At 44.5% G+C, this 23,072-nt stretch overlaps 1 protein-coding gene across 1 annotated transcript in view; it reads left to right on the top strand.

Annotated features, from left to right (window-relative positions):
* The window catches only part of POLR1A (RNA polymerase I subunit A), an 88,059-nt gene that overhangs the window by 5,219 nt on the left and 59,768 nt on the right, over nucleotides 1-23,072 (top strand). Inside the window, 11 exon segments of the mRNA XM_028515349.2 lie at nucleotides 1,578-1,782; nucleotides 2,713-2,862; nucleotides 7,362-7,469; nucleotides 8,404-8,489; nucleotides 8,585-8,685; nucleotides 13,113-13,199; nucleotides 16,153-16,258; nucleotides 16,554-16,716; nucleotides 19,085-19,255; nucleotides 19,382-19,504; nucleotides 21,684-21,914. Of these exon segments, the coding sequence (XP_028371150.1) occupies nucleotides 1,578-1,782; nucleotides 2,713-2,862; nucleotides 7,362-7,469; nucleotides 8,404-8,489; nucleotides 8,585-8,685; nucleotides 13,113-13,199; nucleotides 16,153-16,258; nucleotides 16,554-16,716; nucleotides 19,085-19,255; nucleotides 19,382-19,504; nucleotides 21,684-21,914 (1,531 nt within the window).

Genomic DNA, 23,072 nt, shown 5'->3' with positions numbered 1-23,072 from the left:
ATAAAAAGTTAATTAAGATGACAATTGGGTAGCATTTCCCCGCCTCTTACATTGGGAAAGATTTTTAAGTACAAAGATTCAGTGCTGACCTACTATAAGACAGCCTGCTGTCACCCTGCCGTTTCTGCAGTGCAAACCTTGCAGCCTCGTTTGGTTCATGTTTTCCATGCCACTGAAGAAATTATTATATTTTTAGGAAATAAAAGGTTGAATTATTCCTATGCAAAAATCTTTGCATAGATAGGTATTATAAGCTTATAATAGAGTTTGGGTAAATGAATTATATAATTGCCTTGTAATGAAAGATTTTGCAACTCTTAAGAATTATGTTCCCAAAGAATTTTTAGTGATGTAAAACATTCATTTAATGTTAAATAACAGTGGACACAAGCAATGTTAAAAATACCAGATGATCCCAGTTAACACTTCTTTAAAATGTACCCACAGAAAAAAAGCCCATGAATGTTGTCTAGGTTGTGAGCTTTGGATGATTTCTTTGTCCATGCCTTTATTTTCTAAATCAGAAAAAAAGAATGTGAAAAAGCAAACTTGGCATGAGTGTGATTTTGGTCAAAGAAGTTAGGCATCCTGTGGGTGCCTTCTTTAAACCAAACGTAAAATACTGTGATGAAATCTCTAATAAAGCAGGTTATAGTTCTCAAAGGTTTGCATGTTTGTATTTACTGTGCCTCAATTTACTGCACAGGGATTATTGAGTCACCTTCCCTTTACTGAACTTGTGAGCTTTAGATTTTGTCTGGCCGGTACTCTCCTGTTCCCCAGCCCTTTCGCCTCCCCCCTTGCCTGGGTTGGCTGTCACCTGGGTTAGATCACCAAGCTGCCCAGAGCCTGCTGGTGTCCCCCTCTGGGAAATGCATGTAGTGATGCCTGTCTCAGAGGGTTAAGATCAAGACCAAGCACTGCTTGCAAAGCATTTGATTTGTTTAATTGTTTTGAGAAAGAGAGAAACATCGATTTGTCGTTCTGCTTATTTGTGAATTCATTGGTTGGTTGTCGTATGTGCCCTGACCCGGGATTGAACCTGCAACCTTGGCATATCTGGATGATGCTCCAGCCAACTGAGCTACCTGGCCGGGGCTTTAAGAAAAAAAATTTTTAATGGTTTTATTTATTTATTTTTAGAGGGAGTGGAAGGGAGAAGGAGAGGTAGGGAAACATCAGTGTGTGAGAGAAACATCAGTGGGTTGCCTCTCAGCCCGCAACCCAGGCATGTGCCCTGCCTGGAAATAGAAGCAGCGACCCTTTGGTTCACAGGCCAGTGCTTAATCCACTAAGCCACACCAGCCAGGGCTAACTCCTTTTTAAAAGTCTTCTAATATACTTAGTGCAAGATTTGCACCAAGTCTGTTTTTGACACTCTTATTTATTCAGCATATATGTATTGAGCAAGTATTGTGTGCAGTCTCATTGCTACGTGCTGAGTGCAATAGTGAGCACAGTAGACACAGATTCTGCGCTCCAGAGCTGTCAGCGTGTCTGAGGAAACACACTAAATCATCACTTTACTGTGAAGTTGAGTAACCTAAGTTTTCCCTTGGTCTTTTTTATCTCCTTAGGAAGTTAAGTGTTAAATCCATCACAAACCCTCGGTACCTGGACAGCTTGGGGAACCCATCGGTCAACGGCCTATATGATTTAGCTCTGGGCCCTGCGGATTCCAAAGAGGTCTGCTCTACCTGCGTGCAGGACTTCAACCACTGCTCCGGCCACCTGGGCCACATCGAGCTCCCGCTCACTGTGTATAATCCTCTTCTCTTCGACGTACGTTCTACCCTAGACCGCCCCGGATGCGTGGGTCTCAGGGCTGCTGGTAGAATTTGTGGGGCTGCCCTCCCCACAAGAGGGGGCTGAGGATGTTGGCTCCTGACACTTTGGGTTAAAATGCTCTTTATTATGAGATTATAAACCTGCAGGAGCCAAGTTCAGTACATTCAGCTTGGTCTCTAGCCCTAACTAAGTGAATGTCAGTTTGGTTCCATTTGAGAAGAGCCACAGGTTGGTTCTGTTCACAGGAGGGGAAGAGCGCATTCATCCATCCCCTGTGCCGTTTGTTTCAGCAGCTTGACACCCTGCAGAAGTCTAGGGGGAGCCACCCTGGCAGTAGAGGGACCTGTAGAGTTCTGCAAGCCTCCCTCAGGTTTCAGGTGACTTTGTAGGCTCTCACTTGGTGGCAGGAGCAGCAAAGCCCAGAAGACCCGAGGGTGAGCTAAGAATGAAGCTCCCATGTAGAGTCCTACTTGGTTACCTGGCCCCCAGGATTTGTTTTAAGCTGTACAGGTGATAGCATACATGGACATGGTTTTTGCCTGTTAATCATATCAAAGAAAGAGAATTGTCTTAATTAAATATTAAATATTTGACTAGTATTAGGTATTTAGTTAAATGTTAAATATATGGCTAAATTCGGTATTCGGTACTTAGTTAAATAAAATAAAGGTAGTTCCCTACCTCAGACCCAAAGTAAATTTCAAATTTTAATGGATTAAAATGAAATCATAGAGAACATGTAGAGGAATAACTATCAAGTTCTTAGGGTCACAAAGACCTTTCTAGATACATAGGGGAAGAGGAATTCTTAAGGGAACAAACTGACTCCTTAAAATAAAAAAAAAGTTGGAAGTGCATTGAAAATAGCCCTGGCTACTCCATCTCTTTCTAAATGTCCTGCTTCTTTCTACTCCTTCTCCTCAGAAACTCTACTTGTTGCTCCGGGGCTCCTGTTTGAACTGCCACATGCTGACTTGCCCTCGGGCTGTGATTCACCTCCTCGTCTGCCAGCTGAGAGTGCTGGAAGTTGGAGCCCTGCAAGCAGTGTACGAGCTGGAGAGAATTCTGAGCAGGGTAGGTGGGTGGTGGCTGTCACAGAAACTGGGCAGGCCCAGTGCTGGGAATCAGCTGTTTGCGTGTTGTCCCTAAGAACCGTCACCAGAGTGCTGGATCTTATATCTTCTCACTGGTGTGAAAACATGAAGCCATAGATTCATTGAAGAAATGTTCATGAAAACAACATAGAAATACCATTTTGCCCATTGGAGAACTTTGTTTTTCCTGGACTCAAGATGCATCTCTTTGGTCTCTTTTAATGTAGGATGTTTCAATTTAGAAAATTCTTTTATATGATGTTGAGTTTTTTTTTTTTGAAGAACTTAACACTTGTAGGTTTTCTCACATTCTGAAATTGTCTGATTATTTCTTTTCTAATTTCACACTTTGGTAAGAATACAACCTACATGATATAGGATACTTTGTATTGCATCATCTTAGGAGGTAAAAGCTGTCTTTGAGGTATTCTCAGTGATCCTTAGTACGATAACTTGGATAGTAATCAAACTCTTCTGTAGAGCTTTTTTTTTTTCTATGTGATTAATAATTGCATCAGATTTTCTGGTACTATTGTAAATATCTTATTTAAAATTCATTTTCTGTTGATGAAAATACTGCTCATTTTTGTATATTGATTTTTGTGTGCAACAACCTGGCAAAAACATCTCATCAGTTCTGATACTTTATCTGTACATTCTTTTAGATTTTCAACACTGTCATTGCCTGTGAATGACAGCCGTTTTATTTCTTCCCAATCCTTACATGCCCTGTTTCTCTTTCTTACCTCATTTTGGTGGCTAGGATCTACATTACTGTGTCGAAGGGGCACCATGCATCCTTGTTTCTCCTCACAGAGGGAAACTTCTCATCTTCCCTCTTCTTCCCTTTCCTGAATAATTCTGTCTTAAAAACCTTAAGTGGGCAGAGCTGATAGGAGTGTACTTGGAGGTGTGGCCTGGTGTGGGTTGTTGGAGTCCAGGCTAGATGAGAGAAGCACTCAAGGGGAGAGAGCATCTCTGCATGTATGGGCAGCCCAATGTGGAATGTCAGTGTCCAGACAGAGTGAGGAGAATGTGCATTCAGAGTGAAGGCATTCGAAGACACGGGAAGTGAGCAGCCAAGTCAGGTAAGAAGGTGCTCATGTGGGATGGCCTGGTGTGGGCTATGAGAGCCCAAGTAGAGTGAGGAGGAAGGGGTAGTGAACAGGAGGAGGTGGTGGCAGTGATGGGAGAGTGGCTGTATATAGGGAGGGAGATTAATCAAATAAGTACAAATAGTAAGGATAATGACAGTCAGATTTCATACTGCCAGAGGAGGAAGTTACAAATACATGAATGAGAGAAGACCCAGAATTAATCCTGTCATGTTAGAGTGGATTTGAAAGTAATAGTGTGAAGGGTAGGTGTGTGTGTGCACATATATTCCCTGGTTCTGACTCTGAGAGGGTCTTCGGTGGTCTTAGCAATGAGTACATCCAGTGCCTGTGTCTGGCTCCTAAATACCATTCTGCACTAAAAGAGCTCTTTGGATAAGTGGCTGATTCCCGCACTGATACAGAAAGTACGAGATGAACCTGCAATATCGTGTGCCAGAGAGCAAGTAGGTACTTGAAGAATGATGGTGACTTGTCAGAATGACACAGGAGCTGTCTGGGTTTGAGCATCAGAGTAAATGATGATACTGTTAAAACCCAGTGAATAAAGTGGGAATGCATGAAATTCAAGAGTTCATACTGAGAGAAATGAATGAATGAACTGAAAGTTTCAGAGTACCCCCTCTCCCACACAAATAATCTTTGTTAATTACGAAGAGGACAGAAAGAGTAACCTTACAGTAGAGAAGTCTGGCAGTCACCTCCTCACTCAAGGAGCCAGAGTGAACGTCAGCTAATGGGACTGATTGAAATCATACCCCGCCTGAGAGCGTGCAGTGAGAAGAACAAGAGCATAGATAGCTTCAGAATTTGCCTGCTCAAGATGCCCAGGCCAAATCTGATCTCAAGGAGACATCAGTCCCACCCAGATTTAACTCACCTTTATTTCTTCAAAGTGCTCATGTCTTTAAAGTCAGAGTGGGCTACTGAAAGGGAAGAAAGAGACAGGACAAGTAAGTGCAGCAGGTGGCTCTGAACTGGGTCTTTTTGCTATAAAGGACATTGTTAGAGAATTGGCAAAACTTGAATAGTGTCCGAGGATTAGGTGGTAGTAACTTACTGTGTTAATTCACTGTGTTTATTCATTGTATTGTCATGGTAGAGAGTATCCATTTGTAGGGAATGTTCACCTGAATGCCTGGGCATGATGAGCCTTCAGGTCAGCAGCTTATTCTCAAGTAGTTCAAGGACAAAAGCTTCGTTATAGGTACTTGAAATTTTTCTGTGAGTTTGAGATTGTGACAATATAAAAATAAGTTATATTTAAAAAGCCATCAGGGAAGCAGTTCAACATTTCACCAGGAAGCATAATGTTGGCTGAGCTTTATTACAGAGTTTTTTTTATCAGATTAAGGGAACTTTTATTCTATTCCTATTTTGCTAAGATGCTTGAATGTTGAATTTTATCAAAAACTCTTTCTTTACCTACTGAAAGTTTCAGATAATTTTTCTCTTCTAACAAGATCACATGGTGAATTACTCAATTCCTTTTCTCATGTTAAACTAAAATTGGATTCCTGGGATTCCTTGTTCTCAATAATTTGCCTTTGTAATATGTTGCTGGATTTCATTTCCTTATATTTTGCTTAGGATTTTGCACCTCTGATCATGAATGACATTGGTTCATAAATTCCCTTTCTCATATTGTCCTTTTGAGTTTGGCTATCTAGATTAGGCTGGCCTTGTGAAAGGAGGTCAGGAACTCTCTCTTCACTCTCTGCAACGTGCTCTGAAAGAGTTCGAGTGCTGTCAGAGACACAGTCGCCCAGCAGGGTGGTATCATCACTGCAGTGCGTGTTCTCGCAGCCAGCCAGAGTCTAGTCTTCTCTGGTTCTCCAAGTCCAGAGCAAAAGAGTGAGGTTACACTAGTGGACACGGGAGCCACCCTGGTGCCACCCTGGCCTAAAAGCCCCAGCCCCAAGTAGGAATCAGTTTCTTTTGTGACAGTTCTGTGGCCCCAGCTTCCAGAGACCCTCAAGGACACGCCTAGTTAGCACCAGGAAATTCAGAGCTGTGGTTTCCCACTAGGTGTTTATAGTTCATTCATAGTCTTCCTAGTTCATGTACAGTCTAACCAGTAGAGGTCATTCTTGCCATTAGCAGTGCTGCCTAATAACACAGTTGACATTTCCACATCTATCAAGTTTGCAGAACTAAACAGTTAATGCCACATCACACTGGTCCAAAGAGGTGGGGGTGGGGGAAATGCATGGGGAGATTTTCTTAAACCTTTACCAAGAGTAAGTTGTATTTTTGTAGGAATTTGTCCATTTCATCTAAAATTTCAAAATTGTTGGCATAGAATCATTTGTGACTCTTGCCTTCTAACTTAGGAATCTTTTTTTTTTTTTTTGTAAACCACAGAAATGCATTAATCATACATACAGTCTGACAAATAGGTAAAAGTAGCTGTCACCCACATGCTCGCTTTTAGTGTCAGGTTATATTGTCCCTGTTCCCAGAAACTCCCTCTCTTCTCCTGTCCTTGTGTGCTTATTTTTGACAGTTTGTCATTGTATTTAATTCTTTGTAGAAATAATCTGAGGCCTAGAATGATGCTGCCTTCATCCAAAGAGGCTTCTGTTGCTTCTGCTGTGAGCCTGGTGGCCTGGGACTATTGTAGTCCAGGTTCCAAGCTGATGGCTCACTGGACTGCTGGGTGACTAGAATCCAGGTGGCACTGCTCAAGGGCCAGTTTAGTTCCCAAGGGCATAGCCCTTTTGGATTCCTGGTTTCCTGAGTTTGTGGGGTAGGATATGGGAGGGAAGGTACCCTGTTAAGATTCCCGTCCTTGCACTAACTCTAGGCTTTGATTTCTTGCCCCTTCATCGTTTAAGGCCACCAAAATGAAAAGTTTGAAATTCCTAAATTGGGAAAGAAGCCCAAGGCTGGTGCTGCCACATCTCACAGCTCCAGGGGGCATCACGGAAGCCTGTCTGGATCTCCCCCCAGAGGGACGTAACTGCCCCGAGGGTGGCCCTGGAGTGGAGCCCCTCATCACATCAGGGTTCATGGGCCCCTTGCTCCTTGGCCTCTTAGATTCTTCTTTTCCCTTCAGTGAGATCCTGATGTTCCTCACTGTCCTGTCTCAGACCTTTAACATCTGAAAAACATTTTATTCTGCCTTGGTTCTTTTCAGTTTTAGGTTTGGTGTGAATAATCTAGCCCACCATTATTGGAAGCAGGATATTCTTGTGTGATTTTTTTTTAACAGCCTCGCTGTTTTGAGGACGCAGCACAGCAGCCATGAGGTTTCCTTCTCTCCCCTCAAACAAAACTCACCCCCTCTTGGGGAGGCTGGCCCCAGGGTGCTGCTCATTGTATACTTGCTTTACTTTGATATGTTTTTTCCTTTGTTTTCCAGTTTCTGGAAGAAAATGCTGATCCTACTGCCTTTGAAATCCAGGAAGAATTAGAGCAATATACAACCCACATCATACAGAACAACCTCTTGGGGTCCCAAGGCTCACAGGTGTGTTATCCTGCCTCTTTCCGGAACACTCGGGTGTTAGCTCGGGCATTGACGTACACTTTGGGTTTCCTGTAGTTGACCTGGGTTTGAACCCCAGCTCTGCCTCCTGTGATCCTGTGACCTTACAGGCTGCATCACTGTTCCTGAGCCACCGCATCCTCCTATTCAATGCCTGCCTACAGGACCGCTGAGATTAGATGAAATTAGGTAGTTTAGGGAAAACGGCCAGCAAGGTCATCACTTACAGTCTCACTTTGAGAATGAGGTCTATGTTCTTTTCTTCTTTCTCTTTGTAACACTATAAACAGCTACCTTCCTTCTCCCTGTTCCCGCATAGCATCTGTGTAAGTATTAATTTGGTCAGTGAATAAATAATGCCGATAAGCAGCCTGCAGAAGTGGAAATCAGATACACTTCATGCCCAAATTTCACACCAGTGACTCCGAGTGAAGTGGCCTGAGGCAAGGCCAGAGTGGGTCTGGTTTGCAGCCGGACCTAGAACCTCTCACGCAGCTTAACTGTGGAAGCTTTTCTTGAGCCCTGAGGTCCATCCCAGGGGGCTAGGTCCTCCCTGCTGGGAGGGTACACCAGCTGCCTCCAGAGAGGTTTGTTTTAAATTAAAGTAAGAGAAACTAGCTTCATTAAGTACTTACTTTGTTCCAAGCTCCCCACTGCATTCGTGATCTCTTCATCTTAGTAGCGGCTTAGTGCGGTGATTGCTATTCCTGTTCACCTGTAATCAGTGAGGGGGTTAAGGGAAGAGGTCACTCAGTAGTTGGCAGAGCTTGGCTATGTTAGGGTTCTGTGGAAATTTTTGTTTAAGAAAGCTGGTGGCTTCCTCTGGTTTTTCAGAAAAGGTGAAAATCACAGAATGAATACATACTGGATTGTCTTCAGACAGCACTCTAAGGCTCTTTGCCTCTTTTTTTAACAGGTGAAAAATGTCTGTGAGAGCAAGAGCAAACTCATTGCTTACTTCTGGAAGACACATATGAATGCTAAGCGATGTCCCCACTGCAAGTGAGTGTCAGGGCTCTGGCTAGTCACTCACAGCTGTTAATAAATATCCTGTTGGGGTTTTTTCTCTCCTTAATCACAACTGTCCTTCTGTTTAGGACCGGGCGGTCAATTATCCGAAAGGAGCACAACAGCAAACTAACAGTCACGTATCCAGCCATGGTGCACAGGAAAGCTGACCAGGACGCAGAGCCTCTGGGTAAGCCCTCAGCCCTGTTTCTCACGTGTGGCCATCAGGCGGGTCCCAAATTTGGGGGACATCTGGTCCTCTGGGCCACGTTTCTCAGAGGTGTATTGGTGGCGGGCCCTGGCAGAGCTGTGCTCAGGCTTCTAGGGCTGGAGTGGCCCAGCCCCAGCCTCTCACACGGCTGACGGGCTGGCTGTGTCAGGAGGCAGCGCCCTGTGGGCTGAACAATGTACCTCTTGCTTCCGATGGTTGTTTCCTGAAAGATTTTTGAAGAAGATACTTGACAAATTATTTAGGACAATTTTATTGCCAAACAAGTGCAGATTTATTTTGAAGTAAAATGTAGGTGAATTTTAAAGAAAAGCTGTGAAAATAGTCAAAGATCGTTGGCACTTCCTGCAGGCTGCTCCTGGCTATCCACTGAATTCCCGGGGTCGAGTGCCCCTGCCTTAGTTCTCTTCTGCCCTCAGGGTGCTTGAGGGAAATTTTGAGAGGCTGACTTAGTACTCTTGCTTTTCTATTTTTGTTAGTTGTAGGTTTGTTTAAACATGTTTTTTGCTTTTTATTTCGAATGGTAAAGATTATATATCATTCGAAGTACTAAGACCTATGCCTTCTACGTAGAATGTTCTCTGTAGATGTTAACTGTTCGTTTTTGTACAGTCAGGTGCCAGGGCGGGAAAAGCATAATCTGTGACCGACACCTCGCTCTGCTACTTATGAGTAGGTCTAGCAGTTACGTAGCCTTATTCGAGAAGGTCACTTCTTGGAGCTTCAGTTTCCAACTCTATTTTGTGGTACTTTCACGTGTAAAAGTCCATACATATTGAGACTAAACTTTATTCCTGAACTTGAAAATGTGGAAGAGACAGGGAAATATGTTCTCTTCCTTAAATGCATAGTCTGTCTTTTACATTTGAGGACTCTGGCAAGGCATGGAGTAAACAGCTGTCTTAGTCTGTTTGGGCTGCTGGGACAAAATGCCACAGACTGGGTGCTTACAAATGACATGTATTTGTTTCTCACAGTTCCAGAGGCTGAGAAGTCCAAGGTCGGGGTGCTGGCAAATTCAGTGTATGGTGAGGGTGCACTCCCTGGTGGGTAGCCCACTTCTCCCTGTAACCTCACATGGGGAGAAGGGAGCTCTCTGGGTTCTTCATGAAGGCGCTAATCGTACTCATGAGAGTTCCATCCTCATGACCTAATCACCCCCAAAGGCCCCACCTCCCAACACCATTACCTTGGAGGTTAGGATTTCAACACATGAAATTTGGGGAATACAAACATTCAGACCATAGCAGTAACAAACTAGTAAGAAATTTGTTTGTTACTTTTTTAAAAACCTTTTTACTTTAGACTAATTGTAGATTTATAGAAGGGTTGCAAAGATAGTACACACAGTTCCTATATGTTCCTTTTTAAAAAAATTCCCCATGTATTCCTTATTCAGTTTGCCTTACTGTAACATCTTAGATCACCATGGTGCACTTGCGCACCATGGAACACTAAGAAATTAACATTGGTACATACTGTTGATGGAACCATAGACCTTATTTGAATTTTTCCAGTAATGTTCTTTTTATATTCCAAGATCAATCCAGGAGGCCACACTGCATTTAAAAAGCCTGTTTAATTTTGTTGAATGATTTATAGTTAACCACAGGGTAGGGTTTTCTGCACTTACCAATAAATAGTCCTTAACACAGTTTTTCAGGTTGGAAACTGCTGCTCTCTTCCTCTTAGGGTACTTTAGAAAATGTTCACAGGTTAAGAACAAAGATGGTCAGAATTCTAGAAGATAGCTATTTCATTGGGGCAAATATCTAGCAGTTAAGTAACCTCTCAATGTCTTTGTCAAGTCCATTTTATTGAAGTAATCTCATGACAACCAGAGAATATGACGATGCCAACCAAAGATCTGCATTAGAATCAACAGTTGTCCTCCATGTTTCTAGGACTGGGTCTTTAGTATTAACAAGCATTTACTTTTGGGGGACTCAGCCTCATGCTAAGAAACCTGATCGTGGCCAAGCACAGTGCCAAGGCAGAAACCTGACCACGTGGCCTCCACTCCCAGAGGAGGGTACCAGAGTCATAGGTTAGTGATACCAGGGAGCGGGTGATGTGGAGTCAGGTGAGCATTATGAGCTAGGGTCTGGCCACATCCCCGGTGCCAAAGGGAGCCCAGCAGTGACTGTGCCTCAGCTGTGTCCACAAACAGGTCATCTCATGGAGGGAGCCATAAGCTTATGAAATGCTACTTATAGCCCAGAGGGCTCCTCGAGCCCCACAGTGCACACTAGCATGTTAATGAGAATTCCTAGAGCCAAGACACTCTATGTACTCTGATCCAGTCTTCCCCTTGGTGTTTGACCTTCCGTCCCCCTTTAGCCCATAGCAGCTCTCAGAGCCGAGTGAAACACACGTGAGGGATGTTCTGAACTCCCATCCAAGCAGATGTCATCTTGGCAGGCTGCAAAAGTGTCCTGTTAGGAGGGGTGCATCCCATTCGAGGTGGCTTCCTGCAGGTGTGGTCTGACTCAAACCCCATAATTGAACCATTGCAGTCTGTCTTCGTGGTGGTTAAACTGTGAGGGAGACACTTCACATCCTGACAGGTCTGGGAAAGGAGCTGGGGAGTACTGTCAGCCTCAGCTGATCTTCCTCATCCCTTCAAGCCTGTTTTCGTGGGAAAATAAGCTCAGGTAGTTGTTTCAAGAAATGCCCACAAGTTGTTCTTTAGGTTAATGGGGTTTTTTTGTTTGTTTGTTTGTTTTTTAATTGTCACCCGAGGGCATTTTCCCATTGCTTTAGAGAGAGAGAAATATGGATTGTTTGCCTTTTCTTGTGTGTCCCAATTGAGGATTGAACCTGCAACCTGGGTGTGTGCCCCGCCTGGGAGTCGAACCTGTGACCTTTCAGTCTACAGGGCTACCTGCCAACCAACTGAGTATCACTGGCCAGGGCAATGGGGTCTTTTTTTTTTCCTTCTCAACCTGCAAGGCTTTGGGTGTTCCTGAAGGTTAAATCCTCTTTTTATTTCACACTCCCACTTCCTTCAGTTACATTAACTGATTGAAATGTTTTCCTTTTATAGGAACCAAAATGTTAAATGTGTAGACTCCTTAACCTAGCAATTCTGCTTCTATGACTTTGTCTTAAGGATACCCACAATTTTAAATAGTTTAAAATTAGAAATGACTTAAATGCCTATTAGTAGAGAATAGTTAACTAAATTATGATGCATATATTGTTATCCAAGTTACAGATTTCTGTAAGGACTTGTGATAAGATATCTCTGCAGATGCTAAAGAAACTAATTGGAGAATTGGAGATGGAATGAAGATGGACTTTACAACTACAGAAAAAAAGCAAAAGAATGAGGTTTTTAAGTATAGATAATCTTAGGATATTTTGAACATGTGTATTCAAGCCAGTGACTATTTAGTATCTGACACAATGTCTTAGGCATTGTGTCAGGTGCTAGGAACACAGACTAGATGGAGCTCCTGCCCTGATAAGTACATATAAGGGGGAAATTGAGCAATATTTAATTTCCATGAAGGTGTTCTAGAAGAGGTTGATAGTTTTGACCTAGGGGTCACATTACTTAAGTTTTTGTTAACCCTCTAAGTGCCTGGAGCCAGACCTGCTGCATGGCAGCCCCAGGTCAGACTTGCCGACTGACCCTGGGTATAGCTGATGGTACCCAGCGTGATCTTACTTGATCTGAGAAACCAAAATCAGTCTACCTCTTACACATCAGTGTGAAATATGTAAGAAGAAATTGAATATACATTTACCTATAAAATATTCATACTTATTTATCTATCATTTTTTTTCTGTGAACCTTTCTTGTAAAAGCCATGTGCACATAAATTTTTTTAAATTTTAATGTTACTTATAATAGTAAAACACTGGGTTTGATGCACGCATTCAGTTATAAGAATATGGTTAAATCACTCAGAAGAACATTCTCTCAGCAGAATGTCATGCAGTCATTAAACTTGACGGCCTGACAAAAGCTGTGTGATAACATGTTGAAATGCTCACCAAGGACATTAAGCAAAGTAGGATACAGAGGAAACCCACAATTAACATTATGCAATGATCTAACACTGTTTAAACCGAAGAACTGGAAAAGAACATATAATAGTGATAAAATGTAACGTAATGGCATGGTGTGTGATTTTTTTTCCTTTGCTGTATTGATTTTATCCATAGTTTTATTGTTTTCTTGATTTAAGAAATTAGATTAAGGGGGGAGGATATTAAGAGCTGAGAATATGCTATCCCAGGGTTTGCTATTTGTGATCAAATTGCAGGCTTGGCAGGGTGGGGAGGAAGAATTGATAAATCCCATTAAGGAAGGAGTGCCTGTAATTGAGTTTTTTAATTGTTTTAATTGTTTTTGCTTTCGCTCCCCTCCTCTGCTGCAGGAATTGAGGAGGCGCAGATGGGAAAGCGGGGGTACCTGACACCCACCAGTGCACGGGAACATCTTAGCGCCCTTTGGAAGAATGAAGGTGCTGTACCAACCTAAAGAAACTACCCTTTGTCTTCTGGCTTTAGTTTTCTGAACTCATTTACCCTGCCTTATTTTTGTTTTCCGAATGTGATTATTGTAGATTTTTCTTGAAATCAATTCTTAGGTTTGGGTCAGGCTTCAGGGTCCATTGTCATTGATGCATTATAGACTGGAGAAGGTCTTACATCTTTAACCATGAAGGTTTCTGTGGCGATTCCTTCCATGAATCTAAAACTCTAAAATATATTTTTAGTTAGATTTTTACATTTTAATTCCCTACAAAAAGGCGAATTTTCATTCCCTTTTGAGTGTATAAAAAAACCTATGCAGAACATGTAAACCCTCATGTTACCCACCCTCTGAGAGTGTGTTCTGGAATACTGGATGTAACCATCGAGTAAGGATAAACCCTTAAAAATGCAGATATTATTCCAGGAAAGGTGGAGGCAGAGATAAACATGGCTCGCCTTCTCTCACATCCACAGCAAAAATTACAGCTAAATTAAAAAACAACCATCACCCAGAATTGTCAGAAAATGGAGCTGTATAAAAGTCTGACAACCAAGGAATCAAAGAAGTCACATTAGTCTAGACAGTAGAAGGGGCAGAGATACAGAATGGTTGATCCCACACCCACATGTGGAGGATAAAAATCAGGAAGGATACCTCAGGAGCAAGGGATCCCAGCCCCACACTAAACCACCCAGCCCAGGGTTCCAGTGCCAGGAAGACAAGTCCCCATAGCTTCTGGCTATTAAACCAGTGGGGGTTGGGACAGTGGAAGAAACCGTGGGATTCCCAGGCATCTCCTCTTAAAGGGTCCACAGTGGTCTTTGGACTTACACAGACTCACTTCCTTTGGGCTCCAGGACTTGGGCAGCAGCTGGAAGGGCATCAATGGCATACTAAGAGAAAATGCAGTGTCTGGCACCAGGGCAAGTGCCAGGGGACAGCTTCCTCCCAGACAAAATTCCAGACACCAGGCAGCAGTCATTGTCTCTTTTCTGAGCTCTCCCACACAGAGCCACAGAGTGGCAGCACCATATCTGAGACTCCATCAACCCGGTTCACACAGGTTTCCCTGCCCTGGTGATTACCTAAGACTCTGCCCCATCCAATTTATGGGTGCTCTTTTCTATAATAGGCTATGCTGCTAAAACAGGGAGTCAGAGTAGCTCTGCATAATACGTAGAAACAAACACAGGGAGGCTGCCAAAATGAAGAGACAAAAAAACATGGCCCAAATGAAAGAACAGAATAAAACTCCAGAAAAAGAACTAAATAAAATGGAGATAAGCACTCTTATCAGATGCAGAGTTCAAAACACTGGTTTTATGGATGGTCAGGGAAGTAATTGAATACTTCAATGGCATAAAAAAGACTAGGCAGAAATGAAAGTTACACTAAGTGAAATAAAGAAAATCTACAGAGAATCAACAGTGGAGTGATTAAAGCCGAGAATCACATCAACATGAGGAAAAAAACAAAATTCAATCAGAACAAGAAAAAAGAATTTAAAAAAAACAAGGATAGGTTAAGAAGCCTCTGGACAACATCAGACATACCAACATTCACATCATAGGGGTGCCAGAAGAAGAGAAATAGCAAGAAATTGAAAACTTATTTGAAAAAATAATGAAAAAAAACTTTCCTAATTTGTTGAAGAAAATAGACATACAAGTTTAGGAAGCAGAGAGTCCCAAACAAGATGGACATGAAGAGGACCACACCAAGACACATCGTAATTTAAAATGCCAAAGGTTAAAGATAAAGAGAGAATCTTAAAAGCAGCAAGAGGAAAGGAGAGTTACCTACAATGGAGTTTTCAGAAGACTGTCAGCTGATTTCTCAAAAGAAACTTTGCAGGCTAGAAGGGCCTGGCAATAAGTAATCAAAGTGATAAAAAGCAAGAAATTACGATCTAGATTACTCTATCCAGCAAAACTATCATTTAGAATTGAAGAGCAGATAAAATGCTTCCTAGACAAGGTATTGCCTAAAAAACATAAAGGAATTCATCATCATCAAGCCATTATTACATGAAATGTTGAAGGGACTTATTTAAGAAAAAGAATATCAAAACTATGAACATTAAATAGCAATAAATTCACAACTGTCATCAATTGAATATAAAAAACTAAGCAAACCAGCAGAACAGAAACAGAATTATTAAATTATTAAAATGGAGACATCATTTGGAGGGTTAATGGTTGGTAGGGGCATGGGGGAGCATGGGGGGAAAGATGCAAAAATTTAGGAGCACAAATAGGTAGGTACAGAATAGCCATGGGGGTGTACAGTACAGTATAGGAAATGGAGCAGCCAAAGAACTTAATGCATGACCCATGGGCATGAACTAAGTGGGGGGATCACCAGAGGGAATGGGGGTTGCTGGGTAGAGGGTGGTGAGGGAACAGTTGGGACAACTATAATAGTGTAATTGATCAAATATATTTTAAAAAGTGAAAATGTTGCTGAAGGTATGAGTTATGTCCGGGAAAAAAAAACAGCACTCAAGGTAGCATGGCTGTGTATGCGGCAGGCCCTAACGGGTTTTGTCCATTCCTCTTGGTAGCATCAGTGTGGAGGGTTTTCATTTTTTTAAGAAGACAAACTTAAATTTTTTGGTTTGATTTTTCTTCTTTGCATATTGCAAATACATGTTTTATAAATACCAAAGTGACTGTGTACCTGTGTGTGTGTGAGTCTGAAACGAGTGACGGCTTCTGTTTCCCACCCTGGCGTCCCTGCGGTACCCACCACCCTTACACTCGCCGTGTGCAGGCCGTCAACACTGAGCAGCATGGTTTCCTCATGTTTATAAAGAAAACTCTGATCTCATTCTCTATATTGTCCTATATCCTGGTATTGTTTTTTCATTACTAAAATGTTTTATCCATTCATGCTCTAACATCCATTTAAATAATCTTTTTGGTTCACTTTAAACACAGGATTCTTTCTGAGTTTCCTTTTTTCGGGACTGGAAGAGGTTGGCATGGAGTCTGGATTCAATCCTACTTTGTTCTTTCTGGATTTCTTGGTGGTGCCACCCTCAAGGTAATGCTGTTTAATTGACTTTGTTTCACCTGAGAAGGCATATTGAGTAACTGAATAATGACGTCTGGGAGAGATGGAAGGACGAAGGGCACTGAGAAAGAGAGCGGCAGTTCTGCTCCCAGGTTGTGGGTGGTGGGAATATTTTCCTCTCATTTGTCCTGAATGTGGTGGAAATGTTGGTTGTCTTTTGAATGTGGTGGGGTTTGGGTTGCTTCTAGTAAGGAAGGGAGAGAGGCTGAAAAACACGACCCAGCACCCACACTGTACAGTCGCTGATTCCATGTGTCCCCTGCAGGTATCGCCCTGTCAATCGCCTGGGGGACCAGATGTTTACCAATGGCCAGACAGTCAACTTGCAGGCTGTCATGAAGGACGTGGTTCTGATCCGAAAGCTTCTGGCATTAATGGCCCAAGAACAGGAGCTGCCATGTGAGGTGACAGCACCTGCAGCAGATGAGGTAGGTCAGTGCTGTCTTGGAGCTGATGCCATTAATGTACATGCTTAGTCCTAACTCCCTGCAGTAGGTGCAGCATGCTGTGGGTGCTGGGAGACGCTGATCGGGAATGTGTGCAGCTGCATGTGGGCTGTCAGTTGGGGGAAACTCAGGTAATGTCAGGAAGAAAGCATGGTCTGAGCACTGAGGCTTAGGTTTACACCAGTGACCCTGGATGAGTTGCTTTAGTTTTGTGGGCTCATCGCTACTATTATATGGGTATGGTTTGTCATGAGATTTTTACGGGCTGTTCTGGACCACCTGCCTTTGGCAACTCTAGAAAGAAGAGTTCGCTCCCCTTGGGCTCTAAGAGTATTCCTTCCAGGTTACAGTACTAGATCCTGAGTCACCCAGCTCTGTTTTTGGCTCATTAAAATCTCCAGCATGGGGGTCAGGAAGGCAGTTTTGTAGATTCTAGGAATTTCCCAGAGTAGGACTGTTAGGTTTGGGGCTTCAGCTTTCTCTAGTAAATGGTGAACCTGAACTTAGTTTTCCCATTTCAGCAAACATTTCTGGAGCCCCTTCAGCATACCAGGTCTTCAGTGGGTATAAAGAAGGCTTGCTGAGGTCACCAGGGTCTTTCCAGCTCTCAGATGCTCACTCCCCGGATGCAAATAGGAAGGGTTTTCTCAGACTTGAGTGGACTGGGCTCTCAGGCTCCCTTCTAGCTGCAGAGAGAGTGCTGCTGTGAACTCGGCCCATCACCAGGTGTCGCAACTATTTGTCATGGACACTCACACTGGCTTCCTCAGCCTTTCTGCTTGGGGCTTTCTTTGATTTTGCTTAAGTTTTCTGATCTGCAGCATAGGTGTGCTTTTAAAAGTCCTCAGTGTAAGAAATCTGACATTCTCAGATCCTAGTCTCTGAAGAAGTAAACAGTGTCCTCTCTAATTCCCAAGGTCCTTGTTACCTGAAGTCACTGTGCCCTCTTTCCATCTGATTAATAGGAAATGCTTATATCTGTTCTCCAACTTGCTTCCCACATTCCATTCCCATGGCAGTGCTCTCACGGGTCGTGAGTGCCTGGCATGGGCCAGGCACTGTTCTAGGCACTGAGGATACCCAGTAAGACAGTCTCTCATTTCATAAGTAATCACGTGGTCCTGAGTCAGGAAGTGCCATACCAGTGAGTTAGGCTAACAAGGGCCCTGTTCATCACACAGGTGATCATCTGTCCCTGCATCCACCAGAGCAGAAAATACATCAGCCCTCCCTATAACTAAAGACAACCCTCTATTCCTCAATTAAGGTCACACCTGCTTCATCACTAATGGGTTCCCACATTCTCATTTATTGGATCTTCTCCCACCCATCCTCTTCCCTCCTCCAATGCACTGAGAGGTTTTCTGTCATGTGACCCACACCGAGGGACATGGGACCATCTGTCTGTCTCCTGCGTCATACCCAGCCAGATGGGGCCAGTCAGTAGCTGTTGAGTGTCAGTAGGTGGTGCTCTAAAGCAGCTTTACACCTCAGGGCCTGTCTCCTGGGCAGGTGGAGGGTGACAAGAAGGAGGCAGAGTCAGGGACAGAAAAAGGTTGGTTAAATATTCCAATGAAGCTGGGAGATCAGTCAGTTACTCTGCTTATCCCAGTTGCAGATCCGTATCCTAATTGGTGACGTATAAAATCATATGGCAAACATTTTTTCCTTCTAAGAAACTTTTCACCTGCATTTTTGTGAGTGCTTTGAATCAGGGTTTTCTAAGACCATAAATAAAGCTAAAACTCCTTTTGAGAATCTGTTATCTGCAGGATAGCAGAGTTTTATCAAAACGGGATGGATATGGGAAGAATTTCTAAGGTTGTCTTAAAAATTAGATGTTAAGGGACTTCAGCAACTGCTGCAAGCAGTTTGGTGAAACAGGCTCCCATGGTGGAGAAGCATGTGGCGAATAATTGAAGGTGGTCCCTGGCCAACAGCCACCTAGGAAGCGAGGCTGTCAGTCTGGCAGCCAAGAAACTGAATTCTTCCAACAGCCATGTCAGGTTAGAGTTAGATCCCTCCCCAGTGAACCTTCAGATGACAACCTGACACTGGCTGACTCCATCACAGCCTGGGAAACACTCGGAAGCAGAGAGCCAGTGAAGCTGTGCCCAGATTCCTGACACACAGAAACGGGGAGATAAATGTGTGTTGGTGCAAAAGAGAAGAAAGAAGCCTGCTTATCAATTTGAATTCATTTTATTACTAGAAAGAGGTGGGCTGGGAGATACACATTGGGCTTGATGTTCTGTTGATGTACATTGACTCTCGAGTAAGAAAGAGGAAACCAAGGCTGGCTTTTTTGAGGTTTTTCCCATCATGCCTGTTTTCTTGGTTGCCTTCCCAGGAAAAAGACTCTTCGATTGTGATGGACCGATCCTTTTTGAGTATGCTCCCAGGCCAGTCCCTCACGGACAAACTGTACAACATTTGGATTCGCCTACAGAGCCACGTCAATATTGTGTTTGATAGCGAGATGGACAAATTAATGGTGGAAAAGTACCCTGGCATTAGACAGGTGAGCAGTAAGTTGGATCCCCATTGCTAGCTGAAGGGGTTAAATAATAAACATTTATACTGAAAAAGGATAATAAAAACACTTGATTTTTTTAATGCTTTATTTGGATTTTCCTCCCCCCATAAGATCCTAGAGAAGAAGGAGGGCTTATTCCGAAAGCACATGATGGGAAAGCGAGTAGACTACGCGGCCCGCTCCGTCATCTGCCCAGACATGTACATCAACACCAACGAAATTGGAATCCCCATGGTGCGTGCGGAGGTGCCCCTCCTCTTGGGCAGCAGATGGGAGTGTCGAGGGCTGCAGAGAAGCGTCTGGCAGACTGTGGTGACTTGGGTGGGGACAGCATCTCTGTCTTCCTGGTGAAGTCATTGGGCAGGGATGTGAGGCTGTGTGATGGCATTGCTCTCACTCCTTACCAGGTCTGCAGACACCTTCTACCTCTGAGGAAAACCCATTTCCTGGGCCACCTGGGCACTGACTGCCAGGTGTTCATGTCCCTGCTTGCATGTCTTCCTTCTGCCTGTTTTAGCCTAGTCTTTACACCTTCCTAGACAAAGTGGCTACATGAAAGATGAGCCAGAGGGAAAGAGGGATTTCCATCCCCTGTACTTGCCTGGTATCATGAGTCAGAAGTGTGTACCCTTGGTTGCCAGGGAGAGGAAGGAAAGAGAGCTGCCAGAGAGGAAGTGTGTATATCTTCCATCCTCTTGGTTCCTCTGGGTAAGCAGTTCGCCGCAGCCACCCATTAGTGTTTCCTTGGGGATTCAGCTTTGTTTTTCACTTCCCCACTAATTCAAGCTGTGGTGCTCCTTAGCAGCAGCCCTTTAATTGGCTTCCTCCTTAATTGTCCTTGAGGTCAGTGATATGAAGATGGTTTAATTCCTTCTGTGGAGTCTCATTTCCTTATGCACTACTCCCCCTGCTACTCTCGGGGGGGTGCTAGGAATGAGCAGAGCTCAGCTCTTTTGATGGCCTCCTTGTGCCCACTGCCTCCTTTCTCTCGGGCACACTCGGCAAAGTTATGACAAACAAGGGGAGAGGAGTCAGAGAACACTCAGTCCGTGCCCACCACCTCCTGGGAACCATAGGTCTTTGCATCCAGAAGCTGGGGCAAGTAGCAGGGAACAGCATTGTGAAGCCAGTGGTGGTATTCATGAATCTGATACCCTGAGAAGAGAGGCCCTTGACCTGTGTGTTGCTTTTTCTGGACAGAGGGCAGGGGGTACCCCGGTTGGTTTTGGCCTCCTGCTCCCTCAAGTGTCCTCGGCTTTGGGAGAGACTGTTAGTGCTGCCTCCTTTTTCCAACTTGAGAGGTGCTGGGCCTCTCTTCTTGGATTGGATCTGGGTTCGTTTGGTAATGGCTTGCCCCCTGAGGGGGACTCTGAGGTCACCCCTCGGCCCACCTCCAACCTGCCCAGGCGTCAGGGCCATGGTGGCTGGGGCTTTTGCTCACTGGATGGCCATGAGGAGCAGAGCCTGTGAAACTGCCCCTTGGTCCTTTGTGGTACATCCTTCCCGTAGAGCCCTGTGAAGAGGTGTCATGGTAGCAAAGGAGGTAAGATATGTTTGCAGAATAAGCTAGAGACTCAGCAGTGAACCACATAGACTGGAGTGTCCCCCGTGAAGCTTACGCTCCAGTGGTGGAGACATACAAACAAATACACAGGGACGCAAACACTCGGGTAGTGGTCAGTGCGGTGGCAAGGAGGCCTCTCTCAAAGTGCTGCTGGAGCAGAGCACTGGACAAAATTCAGCAAGGTCCTTTACATAGGACTTTTTGGACTTGGATATATTTATGTGCATTTTTAGAAGTATCAAAGAGTTTATAATCAGCTCAGAAACTTAACCAGGGAACTTGTTTTTAGAGTGGCATATTGTAGGTCTAGTGTTCAATGGGGCGCTGCGTTTTCTCGTGTCTCAGGAGGCCGAATCGGTTTCAGGTACCACCTTGACTGTGGTGGCTAATGCTGTGTCTGGACTGAGGGCAAGGGCCACGGTCAGTTAGTGATGTCTCCTGCAGTGAAGTGGTACTTGAGGGCAGGCATTTGCCACCTCTCTCAGGCTGGTGTCCCATTCTGTGCTTCCTTCGGGGCCCATGAACTTTTTGGCAGATGAGGAACTGGTGAAGTTTTAGAATGGGTTAAAAAAAAATCTGATGCATAAACTGCAGTACGCATATCATTCTCTTCAGATGGACTGCCGAAACAGGAGGCCCAGTCTCTGTTCCCTTAAGGCCTTGAATGTGGAAAAATGGCTCAATGGGGAAGTTAGGCAGGATGGTGCTTTGCTTCCTAAAGAAACTTTTTGGCTGAGACAGAACCTCCACATCTTTGGGGAAAAGTCAGACAGCTTATTGAGTTAGATTTTGGTTCCATGAACCTTTTTCTGCCCTCCCTGAATTTTTATATCCATTCCTTGCTTTCAGGTGTTTGCCACAAAACTGACCTACCCTCAGCCAGTTACCCCCTGGAACGTTCAGGAGTTGAGGCAGGCAGTCATCAATGGCCCCAACGTGCACCCGGGAGCCTCCATGGTCATCAACGAGGACGGCAGTCGCACAGCCTTGAGCCCTGTGGACCTCACCCAACGGGAAGCCGTGGCCAAACAGCTCCTGACGCCGGCCACGGGGGCACCAAAGCCCCAGGGGACAAAAATTGTGAGTAGTGGGCAGGTTTAATCAGTGACTGCCAGCCATTGGTTGTGGCTCCTGTGAGTGCTGTGGCGGGAATGCTGTGTGGGCAGTTTTTGCTTCCTCAGGATAAAGCTTCTCCCACAAGTGGGTGTTCCTCAGGGGCTTCACGGTGCTCACTTTATCTCCCCAGCTGGGGCCAGAGTTCCTGGGCCTCGACACCATCATTAAAGCTTCATTTGCCTGTCTCCCGCCATGCAGCACAGTGTTGGGCACACTTCTGGGGCTCGAGGAAGGCCCTTTAGTGGTAACTCCTTTGTGGTCCTGGGGCTGGAGAACTGGCTGTCCTTGACCAGGGCTACACAGAGGTGGTCCCTCAGATCAGCAGCAACATTCCTAGAGCTTGTGAGAAATACACATTCAGCCTCCTCCACCCCTCCCCCTGGCTACCAAATTAGACGCTATGGGAATGGGGCCCAGGGGTTCATGTTTTAACAGCTCTCTGGAGGGTTCCTCTGCCTGCTGAAGTTTGAGAATTGCCCCAAAGGAAGGAAGTACTCTGTTCTGTGGCAGTGATAGTTATCACAGGTTTCATCTGCTGCTTCAATCTCAGGCAATGGCTAGTACTCACGTACACTACTGTGTTATGAGATCCTGAGCTTTATTCGGACTCCACTGGCAAGAGTACGTGACCATTTAGAAATGTCAGCTGAGAGTGTGAAATCGGTGCATGATAGTGTTTGTGTCTTTGTCAGATAATAGTCATTTTGCCAGAAGGCAGTAGCAAATGACCTCTTAACCAGGTGGTCATGGCAGAAGTTGTTGGGAGTGAAATAGATTTAATTTGGTTTACTTTCTGACTGATGGCCCAGAGTCAGGGACTGACTGACTGCGTTTTAATCACTTGTTTGCACATTTGTGAGGTCTCTCCTTGCCTTCTGACGCGGCTAGACCCAGTGGCTTGGTGGGTCTTTAGCAGCGGGTCTGAGCATCGCTGCTACCTCAGCTGTGGATGAACTTCGGAGGAGAAACAGAGGAAAAGGAAGCTCTCTTGGCCTTGTTGCGGCACCGCTGGTTTCCACCACAGCCTGCAGTCTTGCTTCCTCTCCGCTTGCAGTGCCCCGAGGTAGAGCAGACACTCCACGTGGTTTCTGCTTTGGTTGGAGGGGACACATGCAGAAGCAG

The sequence above is a fragment of the Phyllostomus discolor genome, chromosome 6 (assembly GCF_004126475.2).
Source record: "Phyllostomus discolor isolate MPI-MPIP mPhyDis1 chromosome 6, mPhyDis1.pri.v3, whole genome shotgun sequence".
Taxonomy (NCBI): domain Eukaryota; kingdom Metazoa; phylum Chordata; class Mammalia; order Chiroptera; family Phyllostomidae; genus Phyllostomus; species Phyllostomus discolor.
The sequence above is the reverse complement of the archived record's forward strand: the minus strand, read 5'-3'. Positions and strand labels throughout refer to the sequence as shown.